The sequence below is a fragment of the Macrobrachium nipponense genome, chromosome 37 (assembly GCF_015104395.2).
Source record: "Macrobrachium nipponense isolate FS-2020 chromosome 37, ASM1510439v2, whole genome shotgun sequence".
Lineage (NCBI taxonomy): Eukaryota > Metazoa > Arthropoda > Malacostraca > Decapoda > Palaemonidae > Macrobrachium > Macrobrachium nipponense.
In genome coordinates this window covers 13,162,459-13,189,958 of record NC_061097.1, presented here as the reverse complement: position 1 = coordinate 13,189,958, position 27,500 = coordinate 13,162,459, and the positions used below count along the sequence as shown (strand labels likewise).

At 35.8% G+C, this 27,500-nt stretch overlaps 1 protein-coding gene across 1 annotated transcript in view; it reads right to left on the bottom strand.

Annotated features, from left to right (window-relative positions):
* The window catches only part of LOC135209028 (septin-2-like), a 205,222-nt gene extending 189,235 nt beyond the window's left edge, over positions 1–15,987 (bottom strand). Inside the window, exon 1 of the mRNA XM_064241572.1 lies at positions 15,780–15,987. Within this exon, the coding sequence (XP_064097642.1) occupies positions 15,780–15,786 (7 nt within the window). The 5' untranslated portion in view covers positions 15,787–15,987. The remainder of the gene's footprint in view (positions 1–15,779) is intronic.
* Positions 15,988–27,500: the final 11,513 nt, after the last annotated feature.

The following is a 27,500-nucleotide window of genomic DNA, read 5'->3' as shown; positions in this document are numbered from 1 at the left end:
CTTATAGCTTCTGTTCTTTTAACAGCTTCTCCCAGCTTTCAAAAGTATTAAATTAAAACTATTAAAGGACAAGGACAGCAGAACAGACCTCCATCTGAAACTTTTGTACGAAACCAGTCACTCTTTCACCTACATACAGAAGCTTCGATCTCATTTCCATATTTTATTCTTTACACACTAAGCCTGTAACTCTACGCCATACATCTTCATCACTGCCAGCTTTGCATCTCTATAGATTCTATTATATACCTTCTTTGATCCATATATTCAACATGGGATGTTCCCATTTACCCCTCAAACTTCTCGCATGATTTTTTCAGAACGATCGATTTGCATATCCAATCCCTAGTACCATCTGAAGATGAAAAAAAAAAATTCATCCATTCATTAGAAATACTTCCTAAACCAGATTTACCTTTATATATTCGATTATTCAGTTAACTGTATTCTCGACAACTTCCAGTTCTCTTACGTTCTTCAATTTTTAACATATTTCCTATATCCTGAGGAGCCACATCTCAAATCTACGTTATCCGTTCAGCTAATTCATCGTTCACTGTTTCTCGTCAGTCATCTCCATTCAACAATCATCCGGAATATCTACTCCATAAACGAAAGACCACTTCCTTCGGGCAACATCTCTCCTTAAGTACTTTTTGTTCTAATTCCTTATCCACTTATTTCTCTCTGGTTTCTTCTCTTGAGAGCAACTCTTCCTGCAAACATGTCTTTTGTTCTTTCTAGGTCATTTCATTTGTTTTCACCCTCGTGTTCTTCTCCTTTCCTCCTCAAGTTAGCAAATATTTCCTCTGCTTCCCCTACATCACTGCACCTTCCAGTCAATCTGGCAACCTTCCACCTCCAATACAAACAATCTCCCTTTTTCTCTTTTATGTGTAACTCAAATGAGCCATCATTAAACAATTCAAAATTCCCTTTCACCTCCTACTGCAATTGCGTCTTTAACCTCATCCCATCTTCATGTATCTTTTCTCAAAATGCTTTCCTCATTTCTTTATTTATCAGGCCTACTCATCTCAATTATTCCTCTTATGGCAGTGTGCATTCTTTCTCGCCGGTTAGAACTAAATTCTTACCATCACCTCCCTCTTCTTACGTGAAATCTATCATTTTCGTCACTCTTTGGAGAGCACACCTCTACAATTTTGCTACTCTTCTCAACTCTCCAATCTTCAAACAATACCAACCATTCCATCTTTCAACAACTGCTTAATTTTACATTCAGATCACCTTTCGTCCCACAATGACTGGTTTCCACAAATCTGGAAAGAACTAGGCTAAATTTCCTCTTATTTTTCTCCCATTCCTGAGAAACAGACAGATCCGCTACTTTCCCCAGCCACCCTCCGTTTCAGTCTCATAATCCTAGACCCTCTGTCATAAGACCCCCTAGGTTTACTGACACCACAAGAGCAGCTTTCTCTCACTCGTCCTTTTTCTGCCATAACAAACTCAATTGCTCTTTGTCCTTCTAGTCCTGAACACCTTGCCTTGCAGTTTTCCCGCTAACTGACAAACTATACAGCGTTCCATTAACATAACCATACTTACATTACATGAATCCATCACATCTACCCATAATCATTCGAAACTGCAAAAATCTTTTTTATTTGCAACCTAGGGTTCCAACATTACTTGTGTGCGGCTGCAGCCTTCACGCCGCCGCGCAGAGAGCGGTAATGTGTTGTCATTTCTGAAACCCTTTAGTAGCAATAAAGAGATTGCCATTGACCTTAAGTGAAGAGGCCCCTCTGTCATTTACGGGACATTTCTTCCCCCCAGGGACCAGCCAACCTTTCGCAAAGGATCTTTATTGCTCTGGGAAATGGTGCATTTGTGCCCCAAGCCATTTGCACTTCCTACGGTACCTACGCATTAGTAGTACCGTTAACTACCAACCAAGGCCATTGCTACCAACTTGGTTGCGAACGTCATCCTATACTATTCTACTTTTATCATTAACAGCTCTTACTTTCGTACTGTTTTCTATTAACATTATTATTAGTGTTAACTACTTAAAATAATTCATTCTAAATAGCTGTCCTTTTTCTTCTTCGTCTTCGTAGTATTATCATTATGTGGAGAAAATGTAAAATAAAAATAAAAATTAAAAAATCACCCGACTTGAGAAATATTCTGAACGTTCTCATTTTTAGCAGCAATGAAGCAGTCTGTAAGACGTCCTTTGTACAGAATACTTTTCATCCTTTCAATGAACATTTTTTCTACCAATTAAACTTGCAATGATACTCTATAGTGCAACATCCGATTTCTGGCCTTTTAGTCACTTTCGACAGCATTTCTATTGACGGAAGCCGATTCGATTCCGAAAACAGCACAGCATCAATTCACAAATTTCCACTTTGGCACTAACTTGGTAACTTCACCGCAGAACAAGTGCAAAAAATTTGAACAAACGCACTAAAAGGTACTTTGAAGCGTTTAAATTTACAGGAACGTCGGGACACGCTTAGCAGAGACCCAGGCGTTTAGAAAAGACGCAGAAGAACGTAACCGATATATCTGGGCAGAAGAGAAAAGAGCGCTGGCCCGGCCACTACGTAACAAACGACTCAGAGTGCCGCGCTTCCTCGAGGATATGATGACATTACCTGAAAACACCTGACCCTTCGGGACCGTCTGTCCATCTCTACAGTCACGCCCTCTTCTTCCCGAAACTCCGCCCACTCAGAACTTCTTTTGCAGATCACATACCCTTCACATTCTCTCTCTCTCTCTTTCCACAAAGGGGACGCGGAATCTTCTTTCCCGATTTGGATCTTTTTCAGTGTTTCATTGGCATGACTTCTCAAGCAACTGTTTCATTGTCGTTATTAAATTACTGCTGTCAGTTTCCACTGCGTGAAATAAATTAGGAATCGCGACTAGGAAAGTAGCTGTCCATTCCTGACTGTGATCATTTGTATTTCGAATATCATTAGTTTAGCCTATATATATACGTATATATACAATTAGTTATGCCAGTTTCCTGAATAATCCATTGTTCGAGTGTCTGTAGAATTGAATATTAAATTATTCGACTGTGGATGGTAGCAAAAAAAGGTGGGAAAGGCCATGAGGCTGACAAACATCCACAAAAAGACTTAAGCCACCTAATAAAAAAAAACGGCATTTAACTAAAATTATATATAAACGTATATATATTTATACATACACACACACACACACACATATATATATATATATATATATATATATATATATATATATATATGTATGTATGTATGCTTAAAAAACCACAGTAGATGCACGTGACTTCATAAATAAGCGAATCCCACAGGAAAATGATAGTCAGACATTGTCAAGGAGCTAATGAAGTACAATTGGAGAGAAAGGTCTCAGGTAAAAAACAAGATCAAGAATACCAGATGGTTAATTGTCAAAAGGGTAAAAATTAAAAGAGATAATCCAGGATTATCGGATATCACACGGTCACAAACCTAAACAGATTTGACCCTAACCGAAATTACAAAGTACCTTTACAGTCCAAAACATGTAAAAACTGAATATATTAATTTTGTTGCTTATATTTATCTACAACTTTTTTCATAATGAAAGCATCAAGTTTAAATAAACCAAGACTTAAATTTAGAACATTTCTATTATTTGACTTGATGAAATAAGATTCAATGATATTCCTTTTAACTGTGTCATTACATGGGATTAAGGCTCTTGCTTGACTCCAGTTAATAGGATCGTCTAAATCTCTCATATGTACGAATAATGCATTCGATATTTGCCCAGTTCTCACAGAATATTGATGCTGTTTGAGACGTTGTGAAAGAGATTTACCGGTCTGTCCATAATAGACTTTGTCACACTTTTTGCAAGGAATTTCATATATGCAGCCTGGAAGATCTTTAGGAGAATTTTTGATTACTAAACTCTTGACATTAATATTACTGAAAACAACATTTATGTTAAAAAGCTTTAAAATTCTAGGAATATCTAAAAACCTTTCATCATAGGGTAATTTTAGAATGTTATGCTTACTAAATTCAAGTTTGTCATTAGTTAAATAAAATGTTTTTCTAGCTCTTTTCCATGCCACATCTATAAAAGTCCTTGGGTATTTAAGTTTCAATGCAATATCATAAATAGTTTTAATTTCAGCGTCAATAAACTGCAGGCTACAGGCACGTAAAGCCCTTATAAACGTCCCAGAAAAAACAGAGAATTTAACATTTTGATGGTGATTGGAGTAGTAATGAACAAAAGAGGCAATGTTAGTTGATTTTCGAAAGACTGGAAAGGTGAAATTTCTATCATTTCTATGGACAGTTACATCAACATTTCTATTATTTGACTTGATGAAATAAGATTCAATGATATTCCTTTTAACTGTGTCATTACATGGGATTAAGGCTCTTGCTTGACTCCAGTTAAAAGGATCGTCTAAATCTCTCATATGTACGAATAATGCATTCGATATTTGCCCAGTTCTCACAGAATATTGATGCTGTTTGAGACGTTGTGAAAGAGATTTACCGGTCTGTCCATAATAGACTTTGTCACACTTTTTGCAAGGAATTTCATATATGCAGCCTGGAAGATCTTTAGGAGAATTTCTGATTACTAAACTCTTGACATTAATATTACTGAAAACAACATTTATGTTAAAAAGCTTTAAAATTCTAGGAATATCTAAAAACCTTTCACCATAGGGTAATTTTAGAATGTTATGCTTACTAAATTCAAGTTTGTCATTAGTTGAATAAAATGTTTTTCTAGCTCTTTTCCATGCCACATCTATAAAAGTCCTTGGGTATTTAAGTTTCAATGCAATATCATAAATAGTTTTAATTTCAGCGTCAATAAACTGCGGGCTACAGGCACGTAAAGCCCTTATGAACATCCCAGAAAAAACAGAGAATTTAACATTTTGATGGTGATTGGAGTAGTAATGAACAAAAGAGGCAATGTTAGTTGATTTTCGAAAGACTGGAAAGGTGAAATTTCTATCATTTCTATGGACAGTTACATCAACAAAATTCAAATTACAATTTCTTTCTTCCTCTACAGTAAATTTTATAGAAGGGACTAAATTATTGAGATTATTAAGGAATTCCTGGAGATTTTCGTGAATATCATCCACTTTTGGGGCAAAATTCTTGGTAAGGGTTTTTTCTCAAAAAATTCCATGTAAATATTGCTAAGGACAGGAGATAAGGGATTACCCATAGCCATGCCAAACTTTTGTACAAAAAATTCCCCATTAAAACAAAATTTACTATCTTTGATACATAACCTTATGAGACTAATGAGGTTTGCTACACTTAAGGGAATGTCATGACGTTCTAATTCCTCCTCTAAATATTCAAGTAAGTCATCTACAGGCACTTTTGTATATAAAGAGACAACATCAAAACTAACCATATTAAAATCAAAATTCAAATTTAAACTATTCAATTTGTTTATAAAATCAACATTGTTTTTAACATTCGTGTTAGAAATGTTTCCTACCAAAGGAGTAAGAAGTTTTACTAGTCATTTAGATAAATTATACGTAACTGAGCCCACTGAACTAATGATTGGTCTGATAGGGTTATTGATTTTATGTGTCTTGACTAAACCATACATATCAGGTAGGGAGGCGCATTGCGGTGTAAACTGTTTAATTAAATGGTCCAAGCCCTTCAAAATGGATTTAATTTGTTTTTTAAAACGGGAGTTCACTGTCTGTGTAGGGTCAGACCTCAGTTTCGTATAAGTATCAGTATTATTTAGCAATGTCATTATTTTACTTATATAGTCACTTTTATTCATTATTACCACTGCATTAGATTTATTTGCTTTTGTCACTTTCACTGTTTCGTCTTCTTTAATTTTCTTAAAAGCCTGGAGAAATCTCACGGGTACATTAGGGGGAGAAGGTTTACTCATAGCACCATACACAATACGTACCTTTACAAATATTGATATCATCAGGGCATAGGTTTTGATTCAATTTTTCTAAATAACAAAAGGATTTTGAGATGTCGACACAGTCCAGGTTACCATTAAATATACCAAAGCTTAACCCATATCCCAAAGCCGCTGTCATAGCACTATCCACTGGTTTGTCTGAAAAATTAATCATGAAGTCTACGTTGGCATGCTCAGTCCAGTCGCTTTAAGCAATAAGATTCTTCAGCTTGACTTGAAGTGTCCTTTCAAGACGGTTGCAGCACTTTCTCAATTTTCCGTAGCAATAATCCAGCATCCGATTCTTCCAATAATCCAGCATCCGATTCTTCCAATCGACAGGAACCGTCTGATTAAAGCCATACCGTCTGCTTCTAAGTGTACGAAACGCATCATCTACTTCCACTTTTGTGATGTCGAAGTGTTTCTGAAGTATGATGCGTTGAAACTCGTCGAAAGGTCGCTCTGCTAGACAAGAATTCTCACTGGTAAAATCGACTTGGGCATCACTTGCTCGTTCATACACTTCCGTAGAAAGTTAAGTCCAAGTTTCAGTTTGTGAGCGATGATAAGAGCATTACAGAAGGATGTCACGAATAGAACAAGGCTCGGAAAATTCAAAGAAAAGGCGTAGAAGTTGCGTGTGGTTTCCATTATGCTTAAAAAATCACAGTAGATGCAAGTGACTTCATAAATAAGCGAATCCCACAGGAAAATGATAGTCAATTAAAGCTTTTTAACATAAATGTTGTTTTCAGTAATATTAATGTCAAGAGTTTAGTAATCAAAAATTCTCCTTAAGATCTTCCTATTAACTGGAATCAAGCAAGAGCCTTAATCCCATGTAATGACACAGTTAAAAGGAATATCATTGAATCTTGTTTCATCAAGTCAAAAAATAGAAATGGTCTAAATTTAAGTCTTGGTTTATTTAAACTTGATGCTTTCATTATGAAAAAAGTTGTAGATAAATATAAGCAACAAAATTAATATATTCAGTTTTTACATGTTTTGGACTGTAAAAGTACTTTGTAATTTCAGTTAGGGTCAAATCTGTTTAGGTTTGTGACCGTGTGATATCCGATAATCCTGGATTATCTCTTTTAATTCTTACCCTTTTGACAATTAACCATCTGGTATTCTTGATCTTGTTTTGTACCTGAGACCTTTCTCTCCAATTGTACTTCATTAGCTCCTTGACAATGTCTGAGTAAAGACGAAAGCGCTTGGATTTCTGACTATCATTTTCCTGTGGGATTCGCTTATATATGTATGTATGTATGTATGTATAACTGAATCACGAAAGTTTGGAACGTGATAAATGCATAAATAAAGGTATAAGCCACGAAGGAAATCTAAGCACTGGAGTTGCTGCAAGATCTTTCGATTCAAAGTACTTTACTGCCAAGTAAAGGACGTAGAGTCGAAAGATCTTGTAGCTACTCAAGTGTTTCCCTTTCCTTCGTGGCTTATACCTATATATATATATATATATATATATATATATATATATATATATTATATATCTATATATATATATATATATATAGTATTATATAATATATATATATATATATATATATATGGCATTAAGCTACAAATGTCGTTTAATTTTCCAATTCGCTCTACCTCAGAAGTAATATATCTATATACCGAACGGGAATTTTTTGGTTGATAAGAAGTTCGTCGTCTCACGGGCTCGAGCCAAAAACACGAGAACTCACAACGTAAAGTGACGCCTTGGCCTATTCAGCTAACAAGTTGATACAAACTCTCTTGTACGAATCCCTGTCGGACTCACTTATTTGTAATTAGTGTCGGCATCAACACACCTCAACCAGGATATCAATTTAGTATGTTTGTAGCACGTAGCCATTTTATGAATGAACTTTTATCACATCACCATGAATTATGTCAAAGCATTATGCTACAAATGGATACTAAACGACATTTTGTAGCTTAATGCTTGTATATAAATCACGGTGATGGGATAAAATATAATAATATATATATATATATATAATATATATATATATATATATATATATATATATATATATATCTATATATACTATATTATAATATATAGTATACATATATATCTTATATTATGCATACATACAAATATATATATATATATATATATATATATATATATATATATATATATATATATATATATATATATATATATATATACATTACATATACATAATATATATATATATATATATATATATATATATATATATATATATATATACATATATATAAATACATACACACATATATACATATACATTTATAAATATATATGTATATATAATATATAATAAAGATATATATATATATATATATATATATATATATATATATATGTATGTATGTATGTATAACTGAATCACGAAAGTTAGGAACGTGATAAATCCATAAATAAAGGTATAATCCCTATCTATCAGTTATACGACCTTTATTGTATTGTCATTTCCTCATGTAAGTCAGTTCATCTGCTAAGTAAAGGACGTTTGAACGTCGAAAAATCTTGCGGAAACTCCGTTGTTTATTTTCCCTCGTAGCTTATACCTTTATATATATATATATATATATATATATATATATATATATATATATATATATATATATATATATATATAAAATGTACGAATAACAAGCCACAACAGAAACAAAATGAAAATCACAATATGAGCCGGTCCTTCCGTCTTGCTGACTTTGTCATATTAATAATGCAATAAAAACACTGACACACCCAATTTCTACCAGACATCTATCTGTTCCAATGAGGTCGCTTCTTGGTGACAGTAGATAGATCGGCCTTAAGAAAGGAGATAATTCTGTGCCAATCTAAAACAGACAGCTGCCTACGGTTGAATTTCGCCCTTTTGTGCTTGTAATTGTCATTGATTGAAGGACGTTCCTCGGGGAATATCCAGTTACATAGATTACAGCATTTTGTGTAAGATGTTTCGAGATTACAGTAGATGTTTGGCCCAAACAAAATAAAATATAATAAATCAAGGTACAGTAGAACCCCAAGCATGCATATACAAGTATACTTATATAAGACACAATATAATATATCTATGTATATATATACATAGTATATATATATATATATATATATATATATATATAGTATATATATATATATATATATATATATATATATTATATATATATATATTAGAAGAAGCGTATTTTTAACACATCTTCAGGGCGCAAGAATACACAGGGGCACTTGGCTCTCTGTCGTTTCATTTTGAACTTTCCCGTTGGCTTCAACTAATAAAAAAATTGACGTGCTTATTTTTGTGTTTTCTTAATATATATATACATACATATATATATATATATATATATATATATATATATATATATACATATATATATCGAATAAAAGGAGCCCATAAAAACACCAAAATATAGAGAGAAAAGGACTATATTTCAGAGACTGCTGTCTCCCTCTTCAGGTAGATGAATGAGAAAAGTTTACAGAAAAGGTGGTATTTATACCAAGATGTCCATCCACAGGCAAGCCAATTTAGGTTACCCCCGCTGATAATCTTCCTTTAATCTTCTTAAGCGTTGGTTGAATGAAAACCTTGTCAATCATATCTGAAATCCATGCTCCTTTTGAGATGTTCATTACCTGCCTCGCTTTTATTAAGGCCGATTCCATCATTTGACTCTTGTACCGGCAGTTGTTGCTATAAATTACACGTGACAAATTCCAGTTTATTCTATGGTTATGTTCATTTATATGGTTTAAAATAGCGGAGTTCTTTTGTCCATACCTAACTGACCGTTTGTGTTGTATTAATCTCTGGGGAAGTGATTTACCTGTAAATCCGATGTAAGATTGGTCACAGTCCTGGCATGGGATTTGGTAAACCCCAGTGTCCTTGGGAGATGTCTTTTGTTGGACGTTAATCAGGGATTTGGCTAAGGTGTTTGGGTAAGTAAATGCAAAAGGGTTAGATTTTCCGAGGGTCTGAGTCACCTTCTTAATCATGTCCAGGTTTAGAATTTCTATTTTATTGTTGGGTGTATCTCTGGTCTTCTCTTTAAGGGGTCGGTAGAAAATTACGTTTGCTTTGTGAATTGCTTTCTTAATTATATGGTCAGGATACTTTAAAGACGAAAGTTGCTTGTGAATTCGTTCAAATTCTTTTTCCAGGAAATCTGGGGAACAAATTCGTAAGGCTCTTAAGAACAGGTTGCTGGCAACACCTATCTTGATAGCAATGTCGTGAAAGTGAAAACGTTGGTTTTCTGTATATGGTAAATTTGTATTTTGTCGTGTCTCTGATTATTAAAACATCAAGAAATGAATTTTGTTGTCTGTTTCCCATTCAACTTTAAATTTGATGCTGGGCACTAATGCATTTAATTTTGAGAGGAATTCATTAAAATTGCCCCACCTATTATCCCAGAGATACACCCAACAATAAAATAAAAATTCCACACCTGGCCACGATTAAGAAGGTGACTCAGACCCTCGGAAAATCTAACCCTTTTGCATTTACTTACCCAAACACCTTAGCCAAATCCCTGATTAACGTCCAACAAAAGACATCTCCCAAGGACACTGGGGTTTACCAAATCCCATGCCAGGACTGTGACCAATCTTACATCGGATTTACAGGTAAATCACTTCCCCAGAGATTAATACAACACAAACGGTCAGTTAGGTATGGACAACATGACTCGGCTATTTTAAACCATATAAATGAACATAACCATAGAATAAACTGGAATTTGTCACGTGTAATTTATAGCAACAACTGCCGGTACAAGAGTCAAATGATGGAATCGGCCTTAATAAAAGCGAGGCAGGTAATGAACATCTCAAAAGGAGCATGGATTTCAGATATGATTGACAAGGTTTTCATTCAACCAACGCTTAAGAAGATTAAAGGAAGATTATCAGCGGAGGTGACCTAAATTGGCTTGCCTGTGGATGGACCCCTTGGTATAAATACCATCTTTTCTGTAAACTTTTCTCATTCATCTACCTGAAGAGAGAGACACCAGTCTCTGAAATATAGTACTTTTCTCTCTATATTTTGGTGTTTTTATGGTCTCCTTTTATTAGATGGAATTCTGTTGTAACAGAACATTTTTACCAGTCATATATATATATATATATATATATATATATATATATATATATATGTATGTATGTATTATAGAGTGTTTTGAAGAGTTGTTTCATTTAGACGATAGGAAGGAGGCACATCTAAATAACGTTAGAGTGGAAGAGAATAATGTGAAATTCAGAATCATTGTGGACTTGATTCTCAAGCAGGTGGGATATTTCTGGATGACAGGAACTTCCTGAAGAATTAGTGAAACAAATGTCTGACATTCGGTGTTAAGAGACGATGCGAGTCTTCTTCTTCTTCGTCGCAGCTTTATCCCTATTCGGGAAGATTGTAAAATGACACAGCCTAACATGACTTAGCAGACGTCAAAAGTTGTTGGGTATCGTTTTGACTGAAAAACGCAAATATCTGGATAGAAATTGAATTGAATATGGAATTTAGGTCAAAATCCAAGCACTTGTATCAATGAGGTCATTCAGCACTGAAACGGGAACTGACAGTAAAGTTTCGACAGGAGTAACAGGAGGAAAACCTCACAGTAGCAATATGAATCAATTGCTAGGAGAGGGTGGAAAGTAAGATGGAAGAAAGAAAATATGAAAGGAGGCACAGTAAAAGGAACGGAAGGGGTTACAGCTAGGGGCCGAAGGCACGCTACAAAGGACCTACTAAGTAAAGGCCTGTCCAGACGAGCGGACGTGATCACCAGTGAGTGCGATAGGTGGCCAAATTCTTCCAGTACCTTGTCGAATGTCGTACGAAAAACATGGTGGCTCGTGCTGCTCAGAAATAGAAACTGTTGTGCTACATAATAATTTGCGTATGTATAAAGATAGAGACGAGAGTGTGGTGCAAAGATTGGCTAAACAGGTGACATGTTTACGGGAGCCAATACATCAATAGTACGTAACTACAATGTGCCTATGAACATGATCATAGAAACTAATATGAGAATGAGCGTAAGAACATTCCATCATGGCCTGATTCCATACACTCCTAGCGAAGGTAGAACCATACATCAGAAAACAAGTTGCAAAAATGCAACACAGCATAACAGCCGAGGCTCGATTGGAAGCAACGCTGACATTTTTAGCAACAGAGAGAGAGAGAGAGAGAAGAGAGAGAGAGAGAGAGAGAGAGAGAGAGAGAGAGAGAGAGAGACTGCAATTCGTATGAAGCAAAATTGCCAAAGGAACAGCTATTTTTTTTCATAATGAGAGTAGACATTTGGGCAAACGACTTTGAAGATAATACAAGGCTGACCCAAAGCGGAATTAAACAGGAATGTTTTTGTTCTGTCTCTCTTGCCTTGGTAGAAATTGTGTCTGGGAAGAAGATCTATCAAAAATTTTTTGAAAATGTTTGTCTTTCAGTCTTTGATTTTAATCTGGAAACTATACGAATAGTTCAAGATATTTGGAGTCAGTATAGAGTGCCACGACTGCATATGCATGTATGAGTGCATTACATATATATAATATATATATATATATATATATATATATATATATATATATATAGTATATATATATTATATATATATATATATATATATATATATATATAAATGTAGGTATGTATATTGCATAAATAAAGGCATAAGCCACAAAGGAATATGAAACAATGGTGTACCGCTTCAAGGTACTCCATTGTTCCACTTTCCTTCATGGCTTTTGCCTTTATTTATGTATTCATCACGTTCCAAATTTTTGCCACTGTTATATATATATATATATATATATATATATATATATATATATATGTGTGTGTGTGTGTGTGTGTGTGTGTGTGTGTATGTGTGTGTGTGTGTGTGTGTAGATGTTTTGTATCTATATATTCAAATTTATAAGGCATTCGCTTACGTTAATTTGCTTATTTATGTAAGAACCTGTTACCTAATCCATTGGCTTTTCTTTTTCTGCAGTTATACTGTTTACATAAGTCTAAGAGGTGATTTTTTTTTATTTCGTGGTAATCAGGTGTCGCGTGGATTGATTGAATGATCATAGTCTAGATAACAAAAAGGGGGAAAAAAACTGTATAAAGTGAACGGTTTGAGTCAGAAAAAGACGAGGCCATGTTAGTGCAGTCTGCCAGGAGTGAAAAATGTTTTGGAACACAGGTGGTCTCATTACAGGAATTATGAGTCTACACAATATAGTGGTGGGTGGTGCATTGTGTATGGGGTCGATCAGCGGTTGGAAATCATCCTAATTTATTAAATAGTAAATAAATACGGAAATGTATGTATATATACATATATACATAATATACATTTACATGATATGCGAGTTGTGTTTGTCTTATAGGCAGATAGCGAAATGCACTTGGGGACATTTGATCCCCCAGAGGCTAGTACTGAACGCGGCGAAATACTTACATACATACATATATATATATATATATATATATATATATATATATATATATATATATATATGCCTGATGGTCAGCATTACTGAAAAATTGTCGTTTCCCAGCAATGGGGTGGTTCGAGTTCAACGGGTGACGGATCGCTTATCACTTACAAGTTCCCCTTCGGAATTTAGTCTAAAGCCAAGCGAATTTGATATTAAATTACGTATACATTCGTAGCTTAATATTTGTAAATATGAAAATGCCCCGATACATGTGACAAAATTTCATATATATATCCAAACATACATCACGCACACCACACACCACCCACACAATCTATAATAGATATCATATATATATATATAATAATATATTATATCTATATATATATTTATATATATATAACTTGCATAATGCTCATACACATACACACCACCACACACACACACACACACACATACACACATATGATATATATATATATAAATATATATATAATATATATATATATATATTAAAGGAGAGAAAGGAAGATTATATGCCGAGTGCGAACCAAGTCTATAATGAAAACAGCCTTGCGACTGTTCATTATATTGTACATGTATAATTTTCCCATCCAAAAAACTGATACAGCGATTTGTTTTGGCCTATGTCTGTTCACACCAAACAGATCATTCCAGGTGGAGAACCTGAAATGATAGCATGGGACTACCTAAACTGGCAGTTTTATGAGCAGCTTAAGGCGAGAGGGCGTCCAATAGCTACAATGTACCTAGGCCAAATAAGCAATAAATGCATTATTGCATGAAGGACCTAAGTAGTTGGTATGGAGCCAAGTCAGTCATGTAAGGAATTTTAAGTAAAGGACCTACGGCTGGCTGGTGTCTGGTGTGGGAATACGATTAACTGCCACCTCCCTGCGGTGAACAGCAAGCACCATTCACGACTTCCCCAGCCATCATCAGTAAGGACGAAAATGATGCCATGATTTATGAAAACGGCTGCTATTTCATACCAATGACACTTAAAGCAACTCAGCCACCTTCGATGAGATTCAACGTTGAGCCTTAAGTACGAATGCAAATAATGGGGGGGGGGGGGGGGGGGTGGGGGGGGCGAAATTCCCATGAACAGGATAATAATGTCATGGGCATAAATGTTACATTTATCTACAAATATTAAAAATAATTCTAAATATTAAGATGAATGTTATTACAAACAGTCATTTAGAATTTTTTTTTTTCATCTTTCTAAGGAAAAATATATCCCAATTCTCTGTAAACGAAGAAAATTACAGATTATATGAAACACTGATAAGTGTTTCCTGAAACTAACGAAAACTTTTTGATAAAGTAAGTGTCGAACATCCTAAATCGACCAATTAAACTTATATGGACACTATTTCCAAACAATGAAGAAAGAAAATCATCAAAACAACGCTCTTGTACTAAAGACGAAAGGTCTCTATCTCCGTGAAGGTGGGATTGTCAAAGTGTGAAGAAGTCCTTTTCCAATAGACCCACAGGACTGTAGTCCTAACGCCGGTGCTTTTGGTGAGCAACCAGTTGTTGCCCTGCATGAAATTTTGAATAAGCAAATAAAGCACAATTCCTTAAAAGATTATCATTTTTTCTGCCAAACTAACGACACAAGCTCCGGTATACTTCTATAAATAATGGGCTTCGACCCTTTGAACATGAATTCTGTAAATAAACGCCGGGATAAAGAGACAAAGGACAAGTATTAACTTGGCATAATACTCATAATAAAAGATCGTTCAGTTACCCTGGGCACTCAACGTCAATCCATTTGTGGGATCCTTTTATCAGCTTGTCAATTTAGATCCAGAATCTAATCCTTGGACGTCTTTCAAGTTTAAAGAGATATAGAATGTTCGATGTTTTATGAAAGACTGCAAATTAGCTAATAATAAAAGAAAAAAAATAATTCAACAGAAAACAATTTTGAATAACTATTGAATGGTAAGGACGATAAAATTTCTACTAAACAAACATATAGCAAAGGGAATAACAATTTATTGGGGAAAGGTGCGTTATTTTATTTGAACACTGAATTCACTGAGCTAACCAGTTTTCCCACTGCAACAGCTTTGTTACAATGTGGCAAGTCCTGACTTCGTTATGTACTGGTCTTGACCTCCTTGTGTGATGCACTATAACATTAGAGCTTATTCATGCCACCATAGGGTATTCCCTGACATTTTCCCCTCGGAAATAAGGTCAGCTGATCGTAAAAAAATATCAGACTGATATTTAAATATCACTTTGACATTCCCGCCACCATGGAGAGACCCGGGAAATCTTGCGTTTCTTCGGGAAAGTTTAGCTTTACCTGTCATTTCGTAGGTTGTGCGGGGAGTTTAGATCCAAAATATTGACTGGAGCCAAAAACAGCCTCTTAGAAAGCCATGGGCCAGGTTTCCTGTCTATAAATCCTTAGTTAGATCGACCTACACACTACACCTTCCATGATGTAAACAAACTGTGACGCAGGCGTGATTGTGTCAGGTCGAAATGTGACAGGGGTACGATAATGCATTCTAAAACAGGGCGGGTCACGTTGACACCTCTAAGAATTCCTGGGACATACTGAGGGATGGAAACTTTCCTAGATAGTGTTTTGAGCATTATTGACCGCCTTTGCACCCTGATACTCAACCGGGAGGGGAATTAATCGATATGCCTTCAACAATGTCCTGTACTCCCTTGTTGTAAAGACATTCACAGAGCCCGCGCAAGATCAATAGGGAAACAGACGTACCAACCGCTCTGATGTGGGCGTGTCTAATCATCAAGAAACTATTAATGTTTACATCGCTTTCTAACGAAGCATTTGCTGCTGAGATGAAATGTCTTTATCTGCATAGATTTTTAAACTTCAAAACTGGAACAATTTTCTTGCTTTTTCCTAAGTGACAACTGTTTCAGTTTCTTTTAAACCAAACTGACAACTCAGCATTATAGAAGAAGAGTAACATTTTGCACACAAGTGCATCAATCATGGTGTACATCCAGTGTTGTATAAGATAAAAAGTCTTAGTTGGAAAAATCTAACTCCATTTCTGTCAAACTTTATTAAAGCCGTTGTTCTCGAAACCTGTCACGCCCCAGCGGTAGTTTTCTGACTGAAAAAAGGAAAGCCTTGTTCTTTTTTTTTTATCAAACTTTTGTCTACGTTTTCTAAATAAAGATATATTTTGTTTTGTTAGCTTATTGAAGATAAAGGCAATACGAGTTTTTTTTTTTTTTTTTTTTTTTACTAATTTACATAAACTAAGGGAATTTTTCCGGCGTATTCAAAGAAAACATTCTACTATTTTCATTAATTACCATACAAAGAAACTTTCGTCAGTGAAGAGTTCAATACACGCTCATTCTCCGCCTACACTAAGACACGGCCACTAACTTTCGTGTTTTTGCTTTACAAAATTCTAATCCCGTTCAGTTCGAATTCTTTCACATATCTCATGCACTCAAAGCAGTGGGTAAAATGAAGCGTCAAATCAGTGCTTATCTGAACTATCTTTTCGAAAGCAAACAGGAAAGCGGAAATGACAAGACTCAGGATAGGAAAACAACACGAGCACAATAATTATGCAGATATTGAAGAAATCATATGCGTAAGATACGTACTTCCGAGAGCTAATATTTTTTTCAAAATCCGTTGTTGTTGGCTTGTTTATCTTATACTCCTTTTTCGCTCTCCTATTTCTAGTGTTTTTCTTTTTGTTATTTTTATTTCTCAGTTCATGACCATATTGATTTCGTTTATATGAGTGTGTATAAGAATAATAAAATTCCTGCATATTCGTTAGGCCTACTGATACCTACAGCAGGGCAAGTACCACCCACGGCAAACCTGGTAGTTGCACTTAGGGTTTTATTGTCTAATATGAATTGGTTCTTAGTCACAGGAAATATGCAAATTAAAATCTTCTGTTCTCAAGTATATATATATATATATATATATATATATATATATATGTGTGTGTGTGTGTGTGTGTGTGTGTGTGTGTGTGTGTGTTTGTGTGTGTGTGTGTGTATAGTATAATATATATATAGATATATATATTATATATATATATATATATATATATATATATATATATATTATATATAGAGAGAGAGAGGACGAGAAGAATGATAGAGAGAGAGAGAAGAGAGAGAGAGAGAGGATTGGAGAGGGGGGGGTGGGGGGTGTCCCTACAAAAAACTGACCTGATGTTATGTTTCATTCACGCATAAAATTTCACATCATAATATATAGAAAGGTTTTCAGAGTCACCAGTTATGAATACATAACTAGGGAACGATTAAGACTCGCCTCTGACTTAGTACTGATGAAAGAAAGCAGAGCCCTAAGGTTTTTACATTACAGTACGTCTAAACGAAATTCTATCTCATGCCAGGTATTCTCCAACATCTCCATAGTTACCGTTGCTAGAGCTGCTGTTATTCTTGCTTTTAAGGTCTCAACATTAGGTACAGGTGTACTGCACACTTTATCCTTGATATAACCCCATAAGGAAAAATCAAGAGGGGCCTAATAAACCGATTTTCTAGGACCGTTGGAAGGCGTCGCGCACAGCAACAACAGATGCATCACTCACTCACACTGGTTCTACCGCTTCTCTTACGGTCTTCAACACTTCCAGTCTCTGTGATCTTTTTATACCTGTCTTTAATGCTTTTAACATCTGGTGAATCTCGTCGATACTCATTTCTTAACTTGCGTTGAACTGTAACAGGTGATTTTGTTTCGTGGTACCATAACACACACTGGGCTTTCTTATGCAATGACACCATTTCTGCTCTTCTTGACTCAGTTGGCGAATAGAGTGATCATAGTGGCTTCTGCAAGCAAACAAAAGAAACTCTAGTAATTGCTGAACAGAATGTAAAAGTTGTACGGTCATATCTACAGTAATTTTAAAGTTATTAATTTTATTAATCAGGGAATGACTTTATGGACACCCTAAACTTTTCTCCCTCATGTGGTGGGCTGTAGGCATTATTTCAGGTGCTTTGCAGAGCCCTTCGGCCACGAGCTACAACCGTTGTCATTCCTTTTTAATGTACCTCCATTCAACTCATCTTTCTTCCATCTTACTTTCCACCTTTTCCAAACAATCGATTCATAGTGCAACTGCGAGGTTTTCTCCTGTTACACCTTTCAAACCTTTTACTCTCAATTTCCGTTTCGGCGCTGAATAACTTCATTGGTCCCAGTGCTTGGCCTTTGGCTTAAGTACTATATTCAATTCAATTCAAAGGAACAAGTGAGAGGTATAATTCTGACAATTTCGATTGTTAAAGACATAAATGATAACAGCAAGACTGATAGGGGAAGAGCAGTCTCAGTTTAGACCAACAAGATGATGTGTGAATCAAATGTTTATTATGGGACAGTTGTGCAAAAATATAGAAGTATAGTGGAAATCTTTATGCAGTGCAAATAGGCCTGAAGAGGCTTATAATGGGAATTACAGGGATATGACGCAAGGCTTTTAGAAATGTAAGGTATTGAAGGTGATTTACTGAATGATCAAGGATTTTACAACGATAGCAAAGCATTTGATGGAAGATGTTAATGAGAGACTGGTTTGCTATGAAAGTGGACTGAGAATTGTTTATGTTACGCCTTCTTGTACCTTAAATATTTCATGGGCGGGTATGCTACGGGAAGTCAGAGACAGAATGAAAAATGCGGGCGCACAAATTTTTGTGGATGCATTTGGGAGTAGCTGGTGTTACTGACGATGATGCAGTGTTGATTGGTGCCAGTGAACCTGGGCAGAGGAAAGTTATTATGATAAAAGCGAAAGCAGGATGATGGAGCGATGAGTGTTGGTGAATATCAGAGGTGGCCAAATAGTCCGATCGCGGCCACTTGTTTGGTCGATCGCCGTTCCCCCACATCCTATATAAACAAATAAAAACACAAGCATAATGTATATATATATATATATATATATATATATATATATATATATATATATGTATATATATATATATATATATATATATATATAAGTGAGGCAATTGTACTCATGTTTTATCGTACTATGGCGCTATTTAAAATTTTTCCCACTTAATAATATGTGATTATCGAGTATGGTAGATCGTAAAAGAGTCAGTCTTTAGAGTAGATCTCAAAAGTCTCCCCACCCCTGGTATATATGATGGGGTAACGTAATTGTTTCATTCCTACTGGTATTTGGGATTAAATGCAACAGACTGCGGTGGTTGATTCACGCATATGTGAAGCGAGTAAGCTTTGGAAGAGAGGTATGTCAAAAGGAACAATAGCTGAAACGTAAGAAGAGGTTTGTAATGCGATTTTCTATTATGGACGCGAACAGTAAATGTTGAATGGAAGTAAGACAAAAAGGTACAAACCATTAGGACGAACTGTCTGTATGGTATCTACGGCGTAAGAAGAGTTGTAAGGGTGAGGCGTGTGTAGATCCGATGTGGTAAAGGTATTATCAAAGGTGGAAATATGTTTGGGAATTATGAGAGGAACGAAACGAAAAAAAGTGTTGGCTGAACGGTATGGGACTGAGATAAATGTTAGAAGAAGCCTGAGAACAAATTAAATGTGGATGTAAGTTTTAGCTAGCAGAAAATGTATTGTGTATGGATTATGAAATTATTAATGTTTTTGGATAAGGTACTGACTGGAGATAATGAAATGAACCTTGAAAAACTAGTAAGAGAGTTTGAAAAAGATAACACAAGTGAAGGAAGGTGAGAATGAATTTGAGCAAGTGGAAAGTATGAAGGCGAATGGAAACCAGGAAGGTGGAGCAATGAATGTTATTAAGTTTGAGTCATACAGGATTCGGGAATCAAGTATAACAAATATGATGGGATGATAGAAAAAGAGAGTCACGGAACGGGTGAATTGATTCGGAAGCCCAGGTAGGAATGCATGAAGAGAGCGTTGAGCCGACTCTCTTCATTGTAGTGAAGTGCGGACATTACAAAATACGTCAATAAAAAGAGGTTGAGGTCCTTCCAATGAATTGTGTTCCATCACATGTTGAGTACGGACAACTGAGAGTGCGAGAAGAGTGAAGATTCACAGAAGTGGTAAGGTTATCAAATGTGAAATGATGGATCAGATATTTAGAGACTTTGGTTAAGGGCGAGTGTGTGTGTGTGTGTGTGTGTGTGTGTGTGTGTGTGTTGTACGAATAAAACTGCTCTCTTTGATAAAACTATATATTCCGGGTAGTTGCGTAAAACGAAAAAATTAGTTATTGTTAAAATTGTAAGTTTCAGCATAACTTTGCCAAAGTCATGTCACGTACGACAAGGGTACCAGAGGCACCGATGACACGACCCAAGGCAGGTCTCCGGGCCCGAGTGGTCTATTGGGAACATTTTTGAAGGGGACCCAAGATCACGCCCAAGGTCTCGTCAATTACAGAGGTATAAATAAGCATATCATTCATAGACTTTATTTATATCTCTACGGTGTAATCGAGTGCAATCAAAAAGTGCGAGAGAACTGATGGACCAAATAGGTTTGAACTACCCGGATATAAAATTTCATACACGCTAACCTACAGAGGACCAAACGCAATTTGTAGAAACCCTTTGAAAAGCGCATAGTTAAAGAACCGCCTGGTTTAGTGACTATGAAATGATTGATTAAAAATATTAATTTTCATTTGTTGTTCAAAAAAGTAATAAAATCGCAAGTGAACACCATTGCTAGGAACATATTATGATCTCTTATTCGATTTCGAAAACTCGCTAAAAAACGAATCATAAATGAGTTATGTTACTCTCGCCTTTCATGATGAACGTGTCATCTCTCTTTCGTTTCTCCATGCAGAGACTTTTTATCTAAGTTTTAACCTCGTCTGATTTCAGAGTCAATCGAAATATTTGCCAAATGTTCAAACGTTCTGCTGAACAGATGATCCCAAGGTAGTTTTCGTTAGTTTCAGCTTGGTATTTACAACCCTTATAGCTTTTGGGATTGCCACAACTCATATCTTGCAAGATTTTGATGCTTAAAACTGCTACACTTAGATTTACATACATATCTTATAAAACATTTTGGGGAGAAAAAAGTGTTATACTATTTATAATTAATTAAGATCTTTTTCACTTTAATGACCTAGGGAAAAAAACACAATACATCAAAAATAAATAAATAAATGAACATATGTAAACACACTACTGACTTTTTGATGAATGGGGAGAAAGTTAGAATGAATTATGTTCTCTGCAAAATCTGGAATGTAGAGTTAAGTGAATGTGGCAATATGTTGCTGTTTGTACTTGACAAAATTAGAGCAGGTGACTCCTTAGGCGCTGACCTCAACTAGGAGCAATTGGTCAAATTGGCTTAAGCCCTGTCTTTCTATACCAAGGAAATGAGTTTTGGTCACATTTAAAAGTAATAGCTGCACAGTTATGCTAATTCGGATCTAGTTATTAGTCAAATTCCAACATTACAATCAGATTCGGTAGTCCGCCGACACTCAATGGTCGTTAGGTAGTACTCTAGTTTCATTTTACATTTACATTTCGACTGACTTCCCCGTGGAAGTGCTGCAGCGTACTTTTTTTTTTTTTTTTTTTTTTTTTTGGGGGGGGGGGGTAATACTGAAGACTCTTGGCTGCCCAAAATGGGCTCAGTCAATGCAAGAACGATGTGTCAAAGGACTTCTCTCCTTAAGCGATCAGCCTTGACTATTTGCACTTCCATACGCCGAATTTTATTCAGATTCAGTTAACCGGCTTCTTTTACATAGGCAATTCTTTTACTAGCTTAAAAGGGAAAGTCCTTCAGTACATTCATACATTGACTGAGCTCATTTTGGGCAGCCAAGTCTCTTCAACGAAAAAAAGAAGAAGAAAGATTGCTGCAGCACTTGCAGGAGCAGGAACTTGCAAGTAGGATGAGGGAATTTTGCAACTACAAGTGCATTTAGTCCTTCAGTATCATGGCACATCAGTTTGACTTTAATATAAAACAATCCTAGCTGAATAAATAGAAGCTTACAAAGAAAATTAAGCTTCTCTCACTGTAACAGACAAAAGACAGGCTAGTTTTCACACTTATTGCTCCAAAATCAGACCGAGTAAGTGAGAGAGAGAGAGAGAGAGACATACTGTTTATTGAATGTAGTCTTACTTATTCCTGCAACATTCAGACCTATACAATACTTATTTTCATCATACATAAAATTATAGATGCTGAAAATTTGCTAATTACCTGAGAGAGATGGAAAAGTAAGCACTGTTAAAGATGTATTGCCCTTAGTTCCGGCAAAACAAGTGAAGCGTCTGGGAAGTAATTATGTTGAAAATGAAGGGCAACTTTAGGTTACAAAGATCATAATAATAATTACAAAAGCTGGAGGGTGATGATTGGCATTAGTCACTGGTAATTTAGTCATTCCATGTGTTCAGCAATCCTCATCGTATAAGGATGAAGGTTCACGAGTTCCAAGTAGTTCTGCTCATATACATGCAAAGAATATGATCCTTGAGATTTTGAAGGCCAGACTTTGTGAAACGTAATTACTTCATTAGGGAATGAATCACAGACCCTAAGAATTTGACTGTAACCTTGGCCTTGTACTTTCCGAGGTCAGACCTGTGCAACTTGAATGTGGCACCAGAGAATGACCGTCAGAGCTAAACAGACCTGATGAGATGCTTTACAAGGCAACAGATCGTCAAGTCAGAAAACGTGAAATCTCACAAAAAAGTTACTCACACGGGGAGGACAACCTGATGAATATGTCTCCAGTCTCTCCTGTTCGACTCTCCTTGAACACACGCAGTTAACGCACGGACAGAGTGGAAATAATTTAATCACAACGAATACAAATAACTTATTGAATATTCATTTGAATTATAACATTAATTAGTGTATTCATGCGTCATGAGCATGGATGGCTTGAGGACCAGCTGATTGTGGGGTGGCGGGTAGGTGGGGGGGTGGGGGAGGTAGGTGTTGGATGGTAAAGACAATTCTGACCAACTTAGTAATTTTGACAAAATTGACCTAAATACAATAGAATCCTATAGGTAATATTATTTATATACCCCAAATTTTTGTTATGTTTATTTTTAATTTTTTATACAATAGCAATATTTTGCCCGGAGAGTATTTTAGAATGCAAAGAAAATAAAGATTATAGTTAATCTGATAAAAAGTGCAAATTGAAAGCAGAAGAAAAAGCAAAGTAAAAAAAAAAAAAAAGTTAAATTCAATGTGATGAATGAATAATATAAAGATTCATTAGAGTGAACATTTTCTATGCTATGTTCATAATGGAAGTTGGGTTCCAAATGTTTATTCTCTTAGTTTCCGTTGCCTTCCATTCATCAGTAACCTGTTGAATATCTAAGTGATTAATTAGACAATTTTCACAAGTTGGCAGCATTAGATAATGTAAACGTTTCTCTTTGGTTCGGTTCCGCAATAATGACCTTTCATTTTCATATACTGAAGGTCGCGTGGTCAAAAACGATTTGAAAACATTTGACAGATAAGGGAATTAATTATGTTCTATATGGGCTCTGAATGCAACGTCTATCTCATGATGCTGCTCTACATACTCAGAAAAATAAATCTTGAAAACTTCTAATTCAACAGTCAAGGATTTGGTGCCAACTAATTCGCAGGGATACAATTCTGACAAAATTCTCAAGGCTTCTGTAAAGCTTTCTGTCACATACATTGACATTAGAATTGAGAACTTCTGAAAAAGATTTGAATGAGGACTCGAGATTTGCATATTTTGGAGCTAACACACTTCATCATATCTAACACTTCATTCATTTCCTTTCTGTACTAATAACAGAACAAACTGAACACACGAATCCATTTCTGACTAACTGAAAATCAACATTGAGGGGGGTAACCGGCTCCTCCCCCAAAGTCGGGCCTTCTCTGATTATGAGGGTGGATGGAGATGGCAGGTCCCGACCATAAGGACGTTAATTATTGTTCCGAAACTCAAACCAAAGTAACTTCATTCTATGTAGCTACAAAATCTCCATTGGTGTCACCCCCAGAGTGGAATACGACAAGCTACACATGGAGTGTATTGCACACTGACTTTCGTTACACACAGAAGAAAAATATGTGTATACTCATTGTGTTCTGTTGAAGAGGACGAGAAATGAATGATGGATACTCACATAATATCGAAAAGGGTTCCTTCTTGGACAAAAGCGATGCTCAGATCTCCGACGGAGAATTTCCTTTGCCACTCCACAAGAACCGACGTTTATATTACATCCACCGGTGGAGAACCAACGACCATAACTGGTCCTTTTCAGAGGAGTAAAATCTTTTAGGATACCAGGATATGTCTAAGTGTCAAGAAGAAAATTTACTCATGAGAGAGAGAGAGAGAGAGAGAGAGAGCGAGAGATAGAGGAGAGAGAGAGATGGAGCTGGGGTTAGCGTTTTTCTTTTTTTTTTCTTTTTTTACCTAGAAAATGGAAGGAACTGTCACAAGCAGAAAGAAAACGGAAATCTGATAAACAATGAAAAATGCAACAGAAAATGAATTAGTACTTTAATCATAGTTGAATACTTTATTGAATTTATAAACATAGAAAGAATGCCCCCTTTTATGTATATTTTTTTAATTTATGTACACTTATGCACAAAATGAGCACGGATGCCCTTTATCTTTTGATCCTGGTGAAACCAAATGCATCTGAATGAGAAAAAAACATCGTGACTTTCTTTTATGTGAGAAGAGATGATTGCCACAAGACCTTTCATCCAGGTCAATGATTGACCTGCACGTGTTTTAAGGACTTAAGGCCAAATTTAGCACAAACGCTTCCCCCTAAGAGCAGCCTCGCGATCCCCACTTTGCAAATCCTCTGCAAATCCTGGATCACCGAGGCAGTCCCTCATTCCACCGACCCATCACCCCAGTGCATCCACCTGCGCTATTCAGGGTCCTTAAATACCAGCGGTCTTTCGACCAACATTTTTCGCATCACACTTTCCCCAGACGGTTGATCTATTTAAAGGTATTGTTGCGTCACGACTCTCATTCATTCAACACCGGCGGTAGGTACCCAGAATGACTGTCATGTCTTGGACAACTATTTTTCATTCAGTTCGTTATCTCCGATCCGATTCTCCTGCTCTTTAGGAACGTTCGTTGTGAAAGCATCTTCTCTTCCTCTTCGGCGGGAAATGGCATCCCCAAGTCCTTTCTCATTTCCCCGAAGTGATCGAATAAGTACGTGAATGACAGCGGGCCATCATTTGAATTATAAATCTCCTGCGAAGTTGATGTGAGTAGCCTTTTATTCCTAAAATCAAATAGGAATTTTGTAGCAGGAAGACCGATTCTAATTAAATTTCTTTGCGTTAAATATGTAGACGAAGGAGATGGCTGCGAGTGTGCTGAGATCTGGTGAACTAAAGCTGAAGTCGTTGTCGAAAGTCAGGTTCATGACAGAAATATTCATCAGGATCCAGGCGGCCTAAAGATGCCGTGGGAGGTCGCCATCAGGCAAGAAATGGGGAGGGTGAACAGGAACACTCGAGAGATATAATATATAGGTAGGACCCCAATAAGGTAAAAACTATGTTAAAGAGACTGTATAGCTATATATGAAGATTTTATACCTAAAAAAAAAAGGAATTTTTTTACAACTCTCTCTGATTTACTCTCCACAAAATATTGTCGCCAAAGGGATTCGAACCGCTGCCTGGTTTATAAGGAAAGGAAATAGAGTGACAATGACCACTGAGCCTTTAAGAAAAGTGCAGCTGATAAGCACAAAATCCTGACTAACTATGAATTCTTTCCACGTACACCATGGCATTTTTATATTCACACATATTAAGCCACAAAATCTGTGGATTAATATTCGTGCATATAGCTCATTGGCAATGACACACGCGCTGGAACCCAGGGCTGCTGTCTCCCCTACACTCCCAATCATCTATCTACTCCAACCAAACCCAGGCTGACAAACGCGTTTGCAGGAGGAGGGTGGATGTCTCCCATACCCTCCCGTTCCCCTACATACCCTGCCACCCCCCCCCGGCTGACAAACCGGTTTGCAGGGGTGGGTGGCTGTGTCATGTCTCCCTTACTGTCACCCGGGGGAGGACAAACAAGATCCATTTGGATATTGTTATTATAGTAGACGTCATGGTGTATGAGACGAAAGTTCTTCTGAATTGTACCTAACTGAACTTGAATATACTGTTGAGTAATGACACTTTCTTGGGAATTTCCATAACAAACTTTAAATAATCTTACATCCTCCAAAGACGGCTTTAATATATATATATATATATATATATATATATATATATATATATATATATATATATATATATATATATATATATATATACTATATATAAATTTGGTGCGAGAGACTAAACGTCTTGAAACGTCAGCATCTGAATAAAGTACTTAGAAAAGAATAAAGAATTCTCCTTCCTCTCGGATTAAATTGCTGTTTACAGGATGATAGAACTCACCTTCAACTTCTCTCTCTCTCTCTCTCTTCTCTCTCTCTCTCTCTCTCTATATATAATATATATATATCTATATATATATATATATATATATATATATAGATATATATATATATATATATACTATTACTTGCACATGTATAAATTTGCGACAGTAGGTATAGCGAATTTTGGAATGAGAATGCCGTTTGAAATTTTGTCAATGTACCTAAAAAGCATTTGGAATGGGAAGAACTTAACAAAAATATTTAATAAATTTTGAAGATACAGTATTTCATCATGGAAAGACAGCACACTCGAAGTCAAACTGAGGCCTTATGCAATATGGTTGATAACGAATTTAACTTCGTGTTGTTAGTTACAGAAAAGTTGTTATTATTGAACGCTAAATTCTCTGACATACGAGATTATATGTACTCGTACGTTTCTGTAAATATGAAATATAGTAGGATCATTTTAAGCTATTGGGTAGAGCCTCGAATGACCAATTCTTAACAATTATTGAATCGGCATTTAATAAGCAGATATTTCTTCATACTTGTCGTGAGT